The sequence below is a fragment of the Pelophylax lessonae genome, assembly GCF_965119305.1.
Source record: "Pelophylax lessonae genome assembly, chromosome: 9".
Classification (NCBI taxonomy): Eukaryota; Metazoa; Chordata; class Amphibia; order Anura; family Ranidae; genus Pelophylax; species Pelophylax lessonae.
In genome coordinates, this window is record NC_138776.1 from 162,092,275 (window position 1) to 162,112,281 (window position 20,007).

The 20,007-nt window shown below is 38.2% G+C and overlaps 1 protein-coding gene across 2 annotated transcripts in view; it reads right to left on the reverse strand.

The window, feature by feature from the left end:
- Nucleotides 1–8,829: 8,829 nt before the first annotated feature.
- The window catches only part of UNC5B (unc-5 netrin receptor B), a 313,367-nt gene continuing 302,189 nt past the window's right edge, over nucleotides 8,830–20,007 (reverse strand). For both annotated transcript variants that reach the window (XM_082268009.1, XM_082268008.1), the window contains 2 exons: nucleotides 14,012–14,190; nucleotides 8,830–10,215 (listed from right to left, as the gene is read on the reverse strand). In XM_082268009.1, coding sequence (XP_082124135.1) covers nucleotides 10,050–10,215; nucleotides 14,012–14,190 — 345 coding nt within the window. In that variant the 3' untranslated portion in view covers nucleotides 8,830–10,049. The remainder of the gene's footprint in view (nucleotides 10,216–14,011; nucleotides 14,191–20,007) is intronic.

Below are 20,007 nucleotides of genomic sequence, written 5' to 3' on the forward strand. Positions count from 1 at the left end.
TTTTAAAGGTTTCCAAATTTCCAAAACTCATGCCAATGGGAAAATACATTTGCCTTCACAGCCAAATTTTGATGTTGGGTGGCAGGATGTTTTGGCACATGCAATCAGTGGTGAATGCAAACTGTATGTATGTACAGTATGGGTCAGTTCTGTTTATTAGCAAATATGCACAATTATATGCTTGCTGAAAAATGCTGTATTGCAGTCCTGTGTTGGGTGTATATTTCAGCCCGCATTCATCACAAAGGATGCATAGAGATGATGATGCATGCGCTGATACACTTTACAAAGGGGAATCAAGAATTACTTCTAAATCTGAAAGAAGACGCCCTAAAATGCACCCAAAACATGCAACCACCAAAAAACTAAATTGCAGTTCAAAGTGCAATCATCACACAAAGAACATACCACTATGGTTACCTTACTGCTGCATTAGTGTCCACTCATGTCAAGTCATGGATGTTTAAAAGCTTAAAGCAATCCAACAAGTTAGCCAAACTCTAAATTGTAAAGATGACATGCCTAACTAAGATTTATAGGATCGCACTGTGTACACATATCATAGTGTTCTTACCAAATTGTTTCATTCTTACTGTACATTTTAGAAATTTGCCATGCTATTACCAAAACATATAAAAATCATACTGATTTTGGTAAACATATTGACCATTTGTCATCAAATAATTTAAAAAAGGATTATATAGACAAAAATGTAAAATAAAAATATCGGGGACAGTTAATTTGCTATATCAATTATGTCTTCTCTCTTGCATAGTACAAGACTGTTTCTTACCACTGCTATATTGAAATAAAATATATTAAGAACAAATAAATTCAAAGTCAGGCAACTAAATAAAAGAAAATGAATGCAATATATAGCATATTCAGTTTCTGATCCTCCCTGTAAAATTCAGTTGCATGTTTTTAAATGTACTATTTGCTTTTGTCATATACAGCCATAGAATCATTATCCGACATTATCCTTGTGGTTTATAAAAAATGTGCTGAATAAAAATAGTCAAATGCATACAGTATTTAATAATTTTCACAATACATGACAACTAGAGATCACATCTTAGAGCCCTGATATTTTTCAGTTATCATCTAATGTAAATTATCACTTAAAAATAGTATGAGTGCAGAAAATGCTGACTGCTGAAAAATAGATATAATAGCCAATAATTTATTTCAAATTTTTAATTGATGGCGTGTTGTATCATAAATACTAATAGTCATTATGTATGTGTTTTAGATTTTTGAACACCATTGTTTTTTCTCAATTTTTAGTTCAAGGCCAAATTCTATAACATTAATAAATTAATCATCCTATTTTAAGGTTTCATAATCAACTATACTCTTTATTCAGTAATACTATTTGTGAATAATAAAAAAAGAATTTTCCATTCAATTGTTTGATTCTAATTAAATCAAATTGAATTTAGTCATTCATTTTCTACACACTGAACGCAACTCCAAGAATGGATTTAATACTGACTTCAAAATTGAATATATTCATTTTTGCAAACCTAGGCTAAATAAAAAGTATCAAATATTTAAGCCACAATTAAGACACATTTTTTTTTTATCAAAAAGCAATAACTGTCAATCAAGTTGACACTGTACTTAATTTTTTTTAAATTTATGTTGCTTTTTTAAAAACAAATGTGATTATATTATCAACTGTAAAGTCACAGCTTCCAAAACTTCTACACAGATATTGAGTTTTACTTTGTCAAAAAAATTTAGAAAAGGAAACCTGTGCTGAGTGAAATATTGTTGCTGCCAATGCTGACCTACAGTTCTGTTGTCTGGCTGTGTCTGGTTTCTAGGTTCTCTAAATCAATGACTTAGGAAAAGCATTCAGTAAAAACCCTGACCTGCATTCTAGTTCCAAGTCAATAGTGAAGACTCGCAGGGGTCTCAAAATTTCTAAACAAAGGGCAAGTTTACTGTCCTTCAGACTTTGAGGGGACTGGATTGTGGCTAGTGTGATTAGAAAACAATGTGGTGTCCATGCTCCATTTTCAGCATTAGTGGGAGGAATAATGCCCCATTCTTGGTATCAAGAGAAGGAATAGTGTCCGATCATTGGTGTCAATGGGAGAAATAGGGGGCAATCAATGGTGTCAGTGATAGGAATAGTGCCACATTGTTGCTGCCAGTGTGAGGAATAGTGCCCTATTGTTGATGTCAGGGGGAGGAATAGTGCCCCAGGGGCCAGATAAATGCAAGCAAAGAGTCATATCCACCTCGGGCCAAAGTTTGGAGACCACTTGCTTGGCGTATTAAAGTCACTGGACCAACCAATAGTATGCTGGTTAGTCAGCTAGTTTCAGGGAGAAAACAGGCGCCACACTGAGTGCAGTATATCAGGATCATACGTTTAATAGACACAGTGAACAGGTACTCACAAGCGGTGTAATAAAAACAACATGGCAGTATTGCAAAGTGGAATGATGATCCCAATGTCCGGATTCAGGATGGCACAAGCTTCCTCGGCCTGAGGAAGGAGCGCATGCTCCGACAACGCGTCGCCGGCGCCAGTACGCATCCCGGAAGTGACGTCAGAACGGCCGGTGCTGTGTCCCTAGTGTATGGGAAGTATCGATCTTCCATTCGCTACTGCCCAGGGCTTCGAGACCGCTTGTGCCATCCTGAATCCGGACATTGGGATCATCATTCCACTTTGCAATACTGCCATGTTGTTTTTATTACACCGCTTGTGAGTACCTGTTCACTGTGTCTATTAAACGTATGATCCTGATATACTGCACTCAGTGTGGCGCCTGTTTTCTCCCTGCAGCTCATCACAAGTCCCTTCTACTTGCTTGCAGAGCAGCCTGCGGAGTGTGGTACACGGAGACGTATGTAGATGGACTTTTCTTATGGACTTTTTCTATTTATATCATAAAGCTATTGTGCTCAGTGGACTAGTACATGTTTGTCATTGGAGCTTGTAGAAGTTTTTTGGACACACACCTCCCTAGTTGTGCGCCAGGTCCACCCCCCCTTTTTTTTTTAGTCAGCTAGTTTGCATACCAATTTTTATTAATTGCCATCCAGTCAACACATTTCAAGCCTGTTGTGCAATGGCAGCCTACATGCACCACTCTGCACAGGTTTTCTGTAATATTATCAGGCTAGTCCATTCTCCATGGTGATAATGATGTTTGAAGTTTCAATTTGCACTGCAAATGTGCAATTTGGTTTAGGTTTAAATTCAATTTAAGAAATGGTTTGACTGCACATGTAATTTAGGTAAACCAACCAAAAACAGAAAAAGTGTTGCAATGTCTATGTGTTAATTATATTAAGGTGGTTTTATTCAAACAGATAATACGAAATTGTTTCAGTCCAATAGGTAAAGCCAAAAGGAATTTATTCTGTAATACCTAAGTAACCCCATATTGCAAAGTTTTATTTTCTACATCATTTTTGAAATAATAAAAATGCATGGTTTAGAATTCTACCATGAAGTTTGAATCATGTTCTACATATGTTGATCAATAAAACTATATGAAAATCTAACAGCAAATCTGCATGTAGATGCCCCCTCCATAAATAAAAAGCTTAAATTCAGTGGTACACATAATTTATACTAGCCAAATACTAGAAAACAAAATATTTTGGTAAATGAGCTGTTTGAGAAAATAAAGGGATCAAGTGATCAAAAGAAAAATATAACATCTGCCTCTTTATACATTTCAGTTCTTCTCAATAAGAACTTTCTATACAAATAATAATTATTTTAAATGTATTAACAAATTTAATTCAAAGTAAAAACTAGCAAAAGTAAAAAAAAAATAGGAAGAATGACGAGCCGCATAAATGAAAATAAAATATATATGGGCTGAAAAACTTGCATTCAGTTATAAAGGCACATCATAAATTTGTTTTAAGGATCAGAACATTTTTCCACAAAATCTAAGGTTAATACCAGTTGTTTTGAGTTTGAAATCTATAACCAAGCAAGGCAATAGCCTTTCATAACAATAAATATGACCAAAATGTATTTCCTATTTGTATTCTGTGACCATGAATTAAAAAATTGGCTCAATGTCAAAGTAATCTAAAAATGTATATAACTTCCAAAGCACGGATTGGGCTTAAATTGAGGAATGAACATGCATAAATTAGCTGCAGTCTAAATTGACTGAAATTACTGTATGTTTTCAGGGGCCATTGTGAAGGCACATTGGTGTTAAGGCCTCTTACACTAATTATAACCTCCTCAGACTACTTCAGATCTGGGGCTTGGCTGTACAACATTAATAAAAGAAAAAGTAAAAATAATATCAAGAAAATCAGGTTTTTATTTTTTAGATTAAATTCAATAGATCTCAGCATGATGTTGTCTACACTCTGCTCCAAATACTATGGTGTATATGTTGCCTTGAAACACATAAGAGAAAAATAGCCCCTCTCATTGATGTTGAATTCTTTACCTACCTGTACTTTATTTTTAAAGGAAAGATATTCATGTTCATTATTCATTTTTAAGAGCTATACACTGTTGACAAACTGCTGATCAGTTCTGATTTGGGAACTGTTAGGGAACTAAGTAGATAATGCATGGCACACTAGGGATGTGCTAGCTTTCTTATAAAATATAATGTACTTAGGGTTGGTGGTTATCTGAGATGGTTAATGTTCATCCTCCTACCTAGGGATAAATCTATTATTCAATCGATTGGGGTTGATTTGTTAAAGGCAAATAGGCTGTTCACTTTCACTAGAGCTTAGTAAATGTGAGGAAATTGCACTTTCCAAAGAATACCCAATCACCTACAAGAAAAAGTAAAAAACAGAAGTTTTGCTTGCACAGGATTGGATAATGAAGTCAGCAAAGCTTGACCTCATTCTCTAAGCCGGAAATGCAAAGTGAACAGCCTATTTACCTTTACTAAATCAACGTAATTGATTCAGCTACTTCATTAAACTAAGTCCTGGTCAGCACAATAAAAAGAGCAACTACAAATGATGACCATCTACAGCAGGGGTCTTCAAACTATGGCCCTCGAGTTGTTCAGGAACTACAATTCCCATCATGCCTAGTCATGTCTGTGAATGTCAGAGTTTTACAATGCCTCATGGGATGTGTAGTTCTACAACAGCTGGAGGGCCATGGTTTGAGGATCCCTGATCTTCAGCGTAATTAAAAAATTCCCTCATCGTAAAAGTGTACCTTTTTGGGCAGTTTAAACGTTTTAAACTTGGTAACTATATGCATAAATCATGAACAAAAATTCAACTGCTAACTGAAATTCAAATCAACTTCCTTTAGTTTGCTCTTTAGCTAAAAAAAACTTGGTCAGGTTATAAAAAAAAAAAAAAAAATAGTATGGTGCAAATATGACATGCATTACCTCATAGTAACCAGTGATAAACTATCTTTCAGTGGTCTGACTACTTAAATCACGTGTCTGGGGTAAAACAAAAAATGCACATACCCCTGAGAGAAATAAATCCTGAAATAATTTACTCCAATTTGCCTCCAGCAGAAGAATACACCCAAAAGACCCTGAGAAAAGATGAATCTAACTGATACAAAGCTTTGCATTTCCTTTTTTGAACACAACAGAACAGAATTAAACAATTTTTGTTATAGCCAAAAAACAAAACAAAATAAAAAACCTTGGAACATTTTTTGGAAATTACACGTGTTTAACATCATTGTTACAAGTCATATAACATATATAAAGCCATCTACACAATTATTTTTGACTAGATGAAACTGGAGGCAAATTAAATATAAAAGTACAAAGTTAAATCTCACAATACTGCCCATACCTTGCCAGTTTAAAATATTGAATCATTTGTACCCATTATAAAAAAAGTACCCAAGAACCCTTTTCGCGTTTTCCATAAATGCCCTTAATATGTGTACAGAAAATAACTATGAATTTAATGTCTCATCACAAAGCTTTATCCTTCCTTCCAGGTTTTGCGCGATCACGTGAATACAACATTAGTCACCTTTATATACCTAGCACTTCCAAGCATTGTGAAGGATGACAACACAATAATAAAAAAAATAAAATGACGGCTCCAGTTACAAAAGAGTATGTGCATAACCTCACTTCTTTTATAGAATTTCTAGAATGCAGTTAAGCTTTCAATGCAAAGTTTTCTTAAAAGTACCACTTCCTGTCCACAAAGAGGAATGGTTCAAAAATTGGACCTCAAGCTATAAATAAAAATAAATAATGGAAGGGGACATTATAAAAAGAAAAAAAAGTGTATTATATATATGTGTGTGTTCTTCATTTTGCTTTGCCGGTTCCATTGCATTAAAAAAAATAACTTATATAAGGAACACACAGAATGTATATGCTACATCATGGTCATAGCTTTTTGAAACACAGCACCTACCTAAACTCTAAATAGTAGCATTTTCTGGGCAGGTTTGTTAGAGTAGCTTGTATTGATAATAAGTTTAGGCCACAATACAGATGCTGTGGCATCCGAATATGAGCATTTAGGAGACTGGTGTAGAATCCTTTAAAAACCAAGGAAACACCATAAGGTTTTATTGCTGCCATTGAGCGCGTAGATTACTACCAATATTATGCTTTAAGAAGCTGATACCATATCCATGTTGAGAAAAAAAAATGCTTTTACAATTTATTTTGTATTGGTTGCTCTGTTCTTAATGGCTGGTTCAAATAGTTGATATATGATAATCATGGATTTAACTGCAGTCATTACAGTACAAGACCAAAAATGTGGAAAATGCCTAAAAAGACAAGTTGTACCTTCAAGTATAATGACTAGCCAGGAATTAGCAAAGAAATGGAGGCAAGTAGCGAATTTGTATCTTTATCTTTGGCACATTGTGACAACTGTGTACATTAAAGAACTTTACCAAACACTACTTAGTTAGTTCTCAAGAAAATGCAGTGAGCTCTTCAGAAGTAAGGCTACTGGCACAAAGGTGACAAACCCTAAAATAGAACTCAATAATAAAAAGCGCAGCGCTACAACATTTTGAACATAAAGTGCCATGTGCAAACAAAAAACATCATATATGATACATGTGATCATTATATAAAAATCCCAACATACAGTAAAAAGTCCATAAAGAGCAACACATATCAAAAATGTGTAAAGATCATCCAGTGAAGGTATGTCCCCAAGTGTTAATGGAAGAAAAGTGACAAAGGTGCTCCTCCACATAAAGCAACCTCAGTGCCGTTTCCTTCACCAATATGCACTAACCAGAATGCCATTGGTATATTGCATAATATCAAAGTATCCCTTAAACATTCACAGCAACTATCCAGTGAATCCTGGGGTAAAACAGCCTCTCATGTTGGAACCTGATCAAGAAAAGGTTGATAGTGTAGCAATTTATTATAAAATTGGTATACAATTAAAAAAGGATGCATATCCAGTATTAAAACATAAGGACATAAACAGCCAATCTCACACAATGGCCGCTGATCCCAACTCAGGACACGGCAGAGTGGCGCCAGCGCTTTTCTTTCATTACCACTTGGACATACCTATATTGGATGATCGTTACACATTTTTGATATGTGTTGCACTTTATGGGACTTTTTACTGTATATTAGGATTTTTATATAATGATAACATGTATAATGTATGTTTTTTGCTTGCACATAGGAAATATTGCAACGCTGCACTACTTATTTACTGATGAGAGAGAAGTAATTTGGAATTTAGTGTTTGGATTAAACGTGCTGAGTTTGCTGATCTGTTTGAGATGCTTCTGAGATCTTTCATTGGCAAGTGCATTTTGACCTGCTGTTTTCCTCCTTCTTATTTTAATGCTGTTTTTTTATTCCCAATGACTTGTATGGGCAGAGAAGCAATTATGACACAAGCAAAAGCCTATCACCACAAGTCTTAAAATGTGTCAAAAATGATTCACCATAAAGCTAAACAGTTAGGGTAGAGTTTTCATGTAAATGAAGTATTTATGCATTACTAGGGCTTTGATTTTCCTTTAAATGGGCATCATAAACATATAGAAAATCATGTTAGGAGACACAAAAGTAGACTATGATTCGGCTGCCAACAATACAAATCCTGGCGGTTCTTTCTTTGGAGTCCAGCAGACAGTAATAAAGATTGATTGAAATAGATGTACATCACGCTATGTGGTGTCATAATTTAACACCACATTCTTAGTTATTTAAACACCTTCAAGCAGAACAGTATGGAAAGATTAGTACAAAGTGCTATATATTCAATCAAACTTGAAATAGAAAAATAACACTTTTAATCCAGTTTTCTTTACACATTTGCAGTGATACATAAATGAGCGTGTTACTGAAAAATAAATTTTAATTTCTACAATGGCATTGGAGGATTCACTCGTGATAAAATAAAAATCTGTGTGAATCAGTGAAGACACTGTTCAAAAAAAGTTCTTGGGACATTTTTTTTTTTTCAAGGAGTCATGGTCAGTGTTAGATTTCCTTAGGTCAGAACACAATAAACACAAATACATTTTAATTTTTTCATATTATGCGAAGATGTTTGCAATTACATATGCAGTGAAGTAGAAAGGGACTCTAAAGTCCTTGTTTAATAAGGCAATAGACAATGTTATGCTGGTGCAGTAACCCACAACAACCAATCAGTATCTTCCATTACTGGCTGCATTCATGGAATCAAAAATAAAATTAGACTGGCTGCTTGCTATAGACTACTGCATGCCATTGATCTTTTCTTACTACACAAACCGGCTTACTACTTCTTTAGCCTTTACAAAAAGGCAGCTCTCCGTATGCATGTATAAAAGCAAACAGCAAGGCAATTTTGTCATGTTATGGATCCATGAATGCCAAGGAGCACTCTAGAAATTTGACTTAGCTAGTGAAGCTCGATTGTTATAAAAGCATGGATAGTAATATTGATTGGATGTTTACTGGTTGGTACTGTAAAGAAAATATAATCCTTCACCTATACATGAATTCCAACAAAACAAAAAAGACCATCATGAAGGATGGAAATGGGGCTCTTTAAAAACATGTTGATAGACATTTGTATAAAAAAAAAATGGCAAAAAACTACCAACCAGATTGTGTTATGTATGGGCTACAGCTGCATGTTGTAGTATTCAGGCTACAGATGTACTAGTATTCCTAAATGTGGCCCTGTAACTTCGTTGATTTGACTTGATTCATGGTTCTCTAACTGGCCACCTATTTTCCATGTTCCAGTGGCAGGATTATTGAACATAAGCAATATTTTCCCTGAGCTTGTGTAGGGTTTCCATTCATGTATGTGAGTGTAATATGAAGAATCTGTTACAGAAAGTCGAAGAACAAGGAAACTGACAATAAATACACCCCGATGCAGTCTGTGTACAGTCACACACTGAACATTATTATACTGACAGCAGGCCTAACAAGTGTAAGTAAGCCATTGAAATAATTTGCATTAAGAAACTTCTACTGGAGCAACATGGGAGGGGAAGATAGATGGCAAGCCGACCTCAAACATACACATGGGTGCATACACTCAGAAATCTCAATCATTAACATATAAAACAAAGACTCATCCAAAGATCTGGATAATAAATAAACTTGCGTTTCCTAAGAAACCTCTTGCCTTATTAGATAGGCTGTTCCAAGCTTGGACAGGATAAAAGCAGTTTGATCAGACTGTTCAAAGAATAGATATCATTTCTAAAGATGGAGGAAATGAAAGAGCATAAAACTACAAAGTTGTCTTTTTTTTTTTTCTTTTAGAATGGCGATGTGATGTCTATCAGCAGCTGTCATGGTACCGATGATGCTTCTCTTCGTGCACCTGGCATTATGTGGAGTGGAGTGTAAGGGTATTCCATTAGACACTTGAATGGCTTGTAAACAGAGTATGTAAGGAATTCTAAGGCTGGTTGTGTTTAGACTGTAAGGAGTACTCGGTCTCCCCACTAAGCTGCAGCTCTGCGAGTCATCCAGCACAAACAAGGACTAAAAATGTCTCTTGTTTTGGGGACCAAAGTCCTTTTCTTCCCTCAAACGTTATTCCACTTTCCACAAATTTACCAACTTAAGTCAACTGGGATTAGGTCATCAACAGTCTCCATCTGTTGCCATGACTAGCATCATCTCACTCTTGCCCATCTCTTCCAAGGCACTGGCAAGTGTGTTGAGATCGCCATCATCTTGGTGTAAGGCTTCCCATAAGTCCAAGATAACCCCCGTTGGACTGGCTTTGGTGGCAAAATAGTTTAGATATCTAGGAAGAGAAAAAAAAATAGCAAAAATCATAACTTTTTAAAAAGCTATTTACAGTATTTTTGCATATAGTTTATTATTGATTTGTAATATTAACCACTTGCTTACTGGGCACTTATACCCCCTTTCTGACAAGGCCCATTTTCAGCTTTTTGGTGCTGTCACACTTTGAATGACAATTGCGCGGATTTACAACACTGTACACAAACAAAATTTTTATATTTTTTTTTCACGCAAATAGAGCTGTCTTTTGGTAGTATTTAATTACCACTAAGTTTTAATTTTTTTGCTAAAGTAACAAAAAAATACCGAAAATTTTGAAAAAAAAAAAACCCAAAAAACATTTTTCATTGTGTGTCATAAAATTTTGCAAACATATCGTTTTTCTCCTTCACTGATGTGCGCTGATGAGGCTGCACTGATGAGAACTGATGAGGCAGCACTGATAGGTGGCACTTATGAGGCTGCACTAGTGGGTACTGATGGAGGAGGCACTCATAGGTGACACTGATAGGCAGCACTGATAATGAGGTACTGATTGGCAGCACTGATTGGCAGCACTGGTGGACACTGTGTGGGACTGATGTCCCTGTAACAGAAGCCAGTTATCGGCTTGCATCTTTTCTCCTCACACTGTCAGCATGGGGAAAAAAAAGCAGATAACCGACTTGTGTTTACTTCCATGATCAGCTGCCATTGGCTGACAGCTGATCACATGGTAAAGGGCCACCGTGATTGGCCCTTTACCCTGTTCTGTGATCAGCGGAGTCCAAAGGACTCAATCATCACAAAGCAGGTCGTAGGGGGCCCCGAATGCAGCGCAATCACGGGAGGAGTCTAAGGATGCCCTCCCGGCACTGGAAGCCCAGGCTGTAGCCGTCTCTTGGCTATAGCGTGGGCAGAAAGTGGTTAAGGAAGAAGGGAACGTTTTTCAAAATATTCTTTTATGTCCGGGTTTATATGAAGTAATTCACATGAATATTTTGTATTTACCCCTTGCAGTCAGAAAGTGGTGAGTGAGGAAACAGACCCCCCTAATCAGCCAGCTGACTTTCTACTATGTTGTAAATATCATGAGTTGTGAATAAACCAGTAAGGTATCAGATTACACAGACATTGTCAACTGGACCCCTTAAGGGACACACTGGTAAAGGATCTAGGGGCCGCTGATACTGAGAAAAGTTGTGCTTGCTTCTCACCCGCTTTTGGCTTCCCCGCAATTACCAAAACTCATATTACAACTCTCATACAAAGCATTGCATTCTGTGAATCAAGGAGCAGTTCAATGACAGGATCTTTATCGCCTATTCATAGTGCATTGTAGTAATACAAGCAATATGAATGGCTGAAAGGGCAGAAGGGGGCAGGCCAAAAAGGAGTGCTGCAGGACTCAGGAAGATTGGCAGTGGAGATGGAGGAGACAAAGGCGCAACAGCAACAAAAGCCTAGACCCGCCCTCACAGGAGGACGGCACAGAAGGAGGTAGGTGTGTTCCATAATCTGCAAATATGTGTGCATACTTGCAGAATATAGTAAAAGCTCACCACCTTTAACAAGGCTTAGTTTCACTGTGAAGTGTATGTAAACCCTAAGAATGAGCTGCTTACGTGCTACCTTTATTTCTGTTCTACCATTAAAAGTTCTTTGTTACATCTGTTTGGTCATGTCAGAAATTTAAGAGGGCCATAGACGGTTCATATCCTGGCCGGTTCAGCAAAAGCCAGCTGATATTCTAACCACGTATGGGCAGGCTAAATGTACCTAAGTTGATTGATCAATTGATCAACTTGGGTACAACCAGGCTGGAAGATTTTACATGCCATTATTGCTGTTATTGCGATTAATGCATTCTCCCGGAGGGACGGCTCCCCCCCCCCTTCCCGCCAGGAGAACACAATGATTCCGCAGGAGGGAGACCCCCATCAAAACTCACTCATGGTTGCAGGAAAGAAAATCATTCTGTCTATGGAAAGCTTTAAAGCTGGGCTGTCTTGTGCCCTCTGCCTGTGTTACCTCAAAGAGCCTATTTAGCCCTCCTAATTCTTATCTTGGACCCCATAATAATTAGCCTGTATGTTGTGGAGATGGGAGACTGAGAGGATCTAAATAGTTTGGGCATGGTGAATGTTTATTATTTATTATTTTAACCTGACATTGTATGCTTTAAGACAGGGCTAGGCAACCTTAAAGAGGTGGAGATCTACCTGAACAACATGGGAGAAGTCAAAGATCAGCAGACACAGTGTCGCCTCCTCACACCTGAGTTAAACCTTTAATTGCGTACTACTGTTTTGCAATCGCATGCATTGCATGACAATCATGGGTTTATATCAGGTGGTGAGGAGGCAACATATTTTGCTTCCTCACTACCTGTCAAACACACTTGGATCACTTTTCAGAGGAGCTGCAGTGCCTGCTGCACTTGTGTATGAGCCCTTAGTTGCATTGGGCAATAGTATCCTTAGGGCTTGTTCACACAAAGTTGGGAGATGGTAAAACCTTGCAGTTGAGTCGAAGTTTAACTTCCCCCCAATTCCTAAAGAGTACACATGCCATAGCAGGAATTAAGGCCCTGTTGCTTTTAGTGGGTGCCAGTCCCGGCCCATTCAAGTAAATGGGGCCACTCAGCAAGTGCCCCGCAACTGCATGCTTCTGGGGGGTTAAAGCAGGTGGTAAGAAAGCAACGCAATGCTGCCTGCTTTAACCTCTTGTTTTCTGCTTTGCACAAGGTTGCAGGGCACTTGCAGAGTGACCCCATTCACTTGAATGGGTCATGGTTGGCAGGTGCTACACCCACCAACCATGACAGGGCATATAACTCTTGCTGCGATATGTGTACACCCCTGACCACTGCAGCTTTAGGGGGTGCGACTGAGGCGGGGGGGTGATAAAAACACATTTTAACTATGGGGTTTTACCACCCCCCAAACTGCAAATGTAAATGAACCCTTACTGTCCTGAGCTGCTGTTTACCTGTACCGTTGTTGCAGTGCAGTGGATCTGCAACTTTCTTTGGTTAGCTGTGCTTTACCATAGACTTCTATTATATCCTGCAGGTAAGATGCACTTTCTAAAAGCGCACTAAAACTTCTCCATTCAGAAAGTGCACCAAACCCGCTGGATATAATAGAAGTCTATGGCTATGCGCAGCAAACCCACAGAAAATCTGCAGGTACACTACCCACGGCTAAACCGCAGCACATCAGTGTGAAAGCAGCCCTATATTATGCCAAGTGTATTGCTAGACACTGACCCGAAGATCTCTTCTTTCCTGCTGCTGGCACATCTCTGAAGACCGCTAGCTGAGATAAGAGATGGAGTGCAGTTGGTATCACTCTGCATGGGACAGGAGCCGACAGTACATAGGAGGCATCGGCTTATGTGGCTTTTGCTCTCTACTACAAATCTACAAATTCAACCTTACAAGTAGTCCCTCTGCATTGCACTCCATTTGATGCCCTGGAAGGGTGAAACAACAAGCCCAGACCGCGATCTACAGGTTGTTGACCCCCGCTTTAAGGGGTCTGATGTTTTTTGAAAGAGTTAAAAATCAAAGACTTTAGCATTAAGTTGTCTATAATAGCAATCACTTAGGTTTAGTGACTAGAGCGAAATGCAAAATTGAAATTTAACAAAAGAACTGCCATTCAAATCACATTTATAGATCCAATGCAGTTCATAAATGAATTTTCAAAATAAACATTTTTCATTTGTATTTTAATGATCAAGTCTATAAACTACAAATCTTTTTCCATTTATGATAGTCAAAAAAGGAAATATGAAAACCACTGACTTACCGATCCATGTTGAGCTTTTGTGCTAGTAGCCTCCAGTCATTTCCTCTAGCATTTGGGGCATCCAAGCTATTGCAAATTTTCTGCCGGATGGTTAAGGGAATCTTAAAGGCATATGGTCCTAACTGGGTTGTTACATTACTTCCGGGATGTGAACAGAAAGGATCAAATGATTTGGCATTCTGTTAAAACACAATGTTGGATGAAATTTTGTGAAAAAGTTGTATATGTATACACAATAACATTCAGCTCCATTGTGCCATATGAAGGATTAAATACCCTTGATATCGGTGAACCTCATCGCTCTCACTCACAGCTGTTTGGACATTGTACACTGAACAAAACTATAAACGCAACACTTGTTTTTGCCATTTTTCATGAGCTGAACTCAAAGATCTAAGACTTTTTCTATGTACATAAAAGGACAATTTCTCTCAAATATTGTTCACAAATCTGTCAAAATCTGTGTTAGTGAGAACTTCTCCTTTGCTGAGATAATCATCCACCTCACAGGTGTGGCATATCAAGATGCTGATTAGACAGCATAATTATTTCACAGGTGTGCCACAGGCTGCCCACAATAAAAGGCCACTCTAAAATGTGAAGTTTTATCACAAAGCACAATGTCACAGATGTCGCAAGTTTTGAGGGAGCGTGCAATTGGCATGCTGACTGCAGGAATGTCCACCAGAGCTGTTGCCTGTGAATTGAATGTTCATTTCTCTACCATAAGCCGTCTACAAAGGCATTTCAGAGAATTTGGCAGTAGATCCAACCAATCTTACAATTGCAGACCATGTATAACCACACCAGCCCGGGACCAACCCATCCAGCATCTTCACCTCCAAGATCATCTGAGACCAGCCACCCAGACAGCTGCTGCAACAATCTTTTTGCATAACCAAAGAATTTCTGCACAAACTGTCAGAAACCGTCTCAGGGAAGCTCATCTGCATGCTCGTCGTCCTTATCGGGGTCTCGACCTCACTGCAGTTCGTTGTCGTAACCGACTTGAGTGGGCAAATGCTCAAATTCAATGGTGTCTGGCAGTTTGGAGAGGTGTTCTCTTCACACATGAATCCCGGAAACGGCAGGATTATCGTTTAATCTCTGGAGTAAATTCCCTTTTTAATGCATGCTACTATTCTGCTTTGCTTTGCTTGCTGTAGTTGGACATTGAATGCTATTGCTCAGTCTGTCTGCCTTATGTATCCTGGATTCCCCCAGAGGTCCTCCCCCTAGTGAGTAACTTGCGTTTATATTTTTAACCCCCCAGGTGCATTACTTTACATTTTTCAATATTAAACCTTATTTGCTATGCAGCTGCTCACCCTACTAATTTATTCAGATACTCTTGTAAAGTTCTTGCCCTACTTATTTTTGTGTCGTCAGCAAACATGGAGATTGAGCTTTTTATCCCATCTTCTATATCATTTATAAATATATTAAACAGAAGTGGTCCAGGCCAGAGCCTTGGGGTACCCCACTTACCACACCATACCAGTCTGAGTACACAATATTTATCACCACCCTTTTTGACGTGCCCCTGTAGCCAGCTTTCTATCCAAGAACAAATCCTATGGTCTATGCCTACAGACCTTAGTTTGTAGATTAAGGGTTTGTGGGGGACTGTATCAAATGCTTTTGCAAAATCCAGATACACCACATCCACAGGCCTTCCCTTATCTAGATGGCAGCTCACTTCCTCGTAGAATGTTAATTGATTCTAGATATTCTAATCATTGATGCTAGACTGACAGGCCTGTAGTTTCCAGGAGTATATCTCTGCCCTTTTTTGAATATTGGTACCAACTCAGTTTTTTCGCCAATCAGCTGGTACCATTCCTGTCATATGTCGTATGCATGTCGTATGCTGTCTATAAAGATTAGGAATAGTGGTCTGGCTATAACCTGACTGAGTTCTTTGAGGACTCTTGAGTGTAAGCCACCTGGTCCTGGTGATTTATTTGTGTTACCTTTTTTCTAGACACCAGCTACAGTTAGTAAGGGTACATTATGTGATGTGTAACTAACAATACCATCATGGTTTTTATACCCCTCCAGTAAAAACTGGAGAGAAGAAAGCATTTAGTACAGTTGCCTTCTCCTTGTCATCTGTGACCAACTTCTTATCATCCTTTATGGGGCCAATGTGCTCTAGCCTCACATTTTTAATGTTCAAATATTTAAATAAATTATTGGGATTTTATTTACTCTCCTGTCTTTCATAGTCTTTTTTTAGCCAGCCTCATTGCTTTCTTACATTTCTTATTGCATTTCTTTTAGCGTTAAATTTGCTGACAATGACCCCTCCACTTTATATTTTTTAAAGGCCATTGTTTTTCTCTTTAATATGACTTTTATGGTATGGTTAAGCCACCCAGGTTTAACCTTTGTTCTATATTTATTGCCATTGGAATGCACTAGGTAATACATTTATTTATGTTGTTCCTTAAGCACTCTCCTTTTTCCTCAGTGTTTAATGGTTGTAGGATTTGGTCCCATTTAATGTTTTGTAGTATTGAACGCAGTTTAGTAAAGTCTGCTCGTTTGAAAATTATTGTTCTTGTACTACCCTCGTGCCTCCTTTTCCTATGATTTATGCTGAATGTAATTATGCTTTTATCGCTGGTTCCAAAGTTGTCCCGTATTTCCATTAGAGGAATCCACCAATTGGGACATGAAATTGTCCTGTAAGACATTTAGGAAATTATGGGCCTTTAATTTGTGAGCTGTCCCCTCTGCCCAGTCAATAACTGGATAGTTGAAGTCCTCCATTATGATGACATTGCCCTTCTTGCCGCCATTTTTTTATTGCGATAAGAGATCAAAATATCAAACTCCTCCTTCAGGGTAGGGGCCCTGTAACATACCTCCACTATTATATTTCCCACTTACTTCTTTCCTTTGGATTTCCAACCACACAGATTCCACCCCCCCCCCCCCCATTTGCAATGTCATTCCTCTCTTCCACCCCTAAATCATTCTTGATATTTAGACACACCCCTCCCCCTCTTCTACCCTAACTGTCCCACCGATTCAAGAAATACCCCTGGATATTTGCCAGCCAGTTGTGGGAGCTGTCAAACCAAGTTTCTGATATTCCCACAAAGTCTAAATCCTCCTCGTTTAACAGCAGCTCCAGTTCTTCCATTTTATTAGCTAGGCTTTTGGCATTTGTGTACATGCCCCTCAGTTTTGTATGGGTGCATATTATTTTTTCCTTTGATATTCTGAGGCTGCGATTATGATTTGCCAACTCATTAACCCTGGATTAAGATATTATGGATATATTACCACTAATGCCACCACTAGTACCCTATGACCTTTGCTCACGGCCGGCTTTCTCTTCCTCTGAACCCTCCCTGCCATCATCTAGTTTAAAGGCCCTCCAACTTTTTTCCCATTATTTCCTCGAATAGAGCTGCACGCTCCCTATTAGGTGCAGCCCATCCCTACTAAAGACCCAATAACAGCCTGAGAAGTCAGCCAAGTTCTCCAGGAACCTGAAACCCCCCTTCCTACTGCAGTTCCTCAGCCACTTGTTGAGTTCCCTAAGCTCCTGCTGCCTCTCTAGTGTGGCTTGAGGTACAGGTAACATTTCTGAGAAAACCGCCTTGGAGGTCCTTCTCTTCAATGCAGCTCCTAAATCCCTAAAATCCTTTTTAAGGCCACTCCACCTTCCTTTTTTTTGGTCATTGGTACCAATGTTTACCATGACAGCTGGGTCCAAACACATTGTGTTTGACACATGTGGCCTATATTATTACGTAGAGACCATGAGATGGTAGAGATCTACGATAAGGTTTGGTAAAGTGCGAGGAATATAAATATTTCCCCTTGAGTGGATTTTCCTCTTTAAAATCTGGGTTTCACCTTAACATAAAAACAGAGAACATCCCATCAAATTCACTATTAGGAGCTAACAGTTTTCACTGATTCTTTAAATCAGGCTCTACATGCTATGCTGGCTAAAACTGGCTGATTGTTAAGGGAAATATGGGGATCAGTAATAGCACATTCACACCTCTACATTAAGGAAGGAGTAAATGTTTTAAAGCACAATGAGCAGTTGCACTCTTTACGGCATGTTTTATGGAGATGTTTGTTTTGAAAAAGCCAATGTTTTATTCTTCTGCAATGCTTACTGTTTCATGATAGGCATTTGATGTTCACAGACAAGATAACGACTAGTCACTTAAATATTTCCACAGCTAGGCAAATCCTGAATAATTAATATTTTCTGCTCATTACTCCATCCAAATATCATTAAACATCTATAGATAAAATTGTCATTAAAGAAACATTAACACTCAAACTCTATCAAAATATAATAAAGTTAATAAAGTGAAAAGCTGAATACAGAATGTCTGTTTTAAAATCTTTACAACGCAATGTCTTTAAATGGAATTTTATGATAAAGAAGTTACTCTGATTTACATACACCAGTAAGAATTTAAAATGCCTTTAACTTTGATTTTTTTTTTTTTTTTATAAAAATATATTTGGAAATAAACTGGAAGCCGAATGTTGTCGAATTACGATCTTTAAATAAAATGGTATAGTGATATAACATAAGATACAAATATAACAAACCAAAAATATACAATAGAGAAACACAAGGAAACATTTGGAACTTGTACTGGCAAGCAATATATAACTAAGCCCTTGGCTCAATTAAAAAAAAAAAAAAAAAGATTTCTAGTATATTAAAAATGTTAAAAAAAATTAGGTAACACTGTTTTTTTAGAAAATAGTAACTTGTAGCAACTACGCAGGGTGTATCTTTCATTGTTTATTCTATTACATGTTAACCACTTAAGCCCCGGAGGATATGGCTGCTAAAAGACCAGGGGTTTTTTTGCGATTTTTTACTGCGTGACTTTGACGGACAATTGCGCGGTCGTGCGACGCTGTACCTAAACGAATTTCACGTCCTTTTTTTCCCACAAACAGAGCTTTCTTTTGGTGGTATTTGATCACCTGTGCGATTTTTTTGATCATGCGCTATAAACAAAAAAAGAGCGTAATCTTTGCAAAAATAACAATATTTTTCACTTTTTTTTATATGAAATTCCCCCCAAAAAAAATGTAAAAATCTAAATTTTTTAACATTTTCGGCCAAATTGTTTTACGCTACATATGTTTGGTAAAAAAAAAAATCGCAAAAAGCGTATTTTGATTGGTTTGCGTAAAAGTTATCGCGTTTACTAACAAAGGGAAAGATTTTTGTCATTTTTGGTGTTTTTTTTTTTAACGAGTAATGGCGGCGATCTGCGATTTTTTTTGCGGTACTGCGACATTGCGGCGGACAGATCGGACCCTTGACTGACATTTTTGACACTTTTGGGGGTACCAGTGACATTACTGCAGTAATCAGTGCTTTACATATGCACTGTTAATGCAAAAATGACACTGGCAGGGAAGGGGTTAACTTTATTGGACAGGGAGGGGTTAAGTGTGTCCTAGGGGCGTGTTTCTAACTGTGCAGGGACATGGCTATTGGTGTAAAAACAAAGATCAACGGTTCTACATAGTAGAACCGTCTGATCTTCATTTTAACACCAGGGAGAATGACGGGCGGCTTGTTTACATAAGCCGCTCCGCCTTTCTCCCTTCACAGGAGTGATCGTAGTGTGACCGGCGGACATCGAGTCCGCCGGACACACGCACTGACTTGTCTGTGAACGAGCCGCGGCGGACGCGCGCCCGCCCGCAATAGGCTCGCAAGTCAGTGACAGGCGAGTGACGTATCCATACGTCACTCTGCCTGGCCGGGGCTGACCACCGCAGTATATAGTCGTGCGGCGGTCGGCAACCGGTTAATGTAGCTTGAGTTTAGGTTGGGGCTCACAACGCATCATTAAAGAGACTCTGTCACTAAATTAGCATTTAGTGGCCTTAAAAGAGAAAAATTCCCTTTGAGACTAAATTCCTGGTCACCCACTGTGGTTCCACTCGCTAACCACTATGCCACTATTGTGGCCTGTAGTGATGTA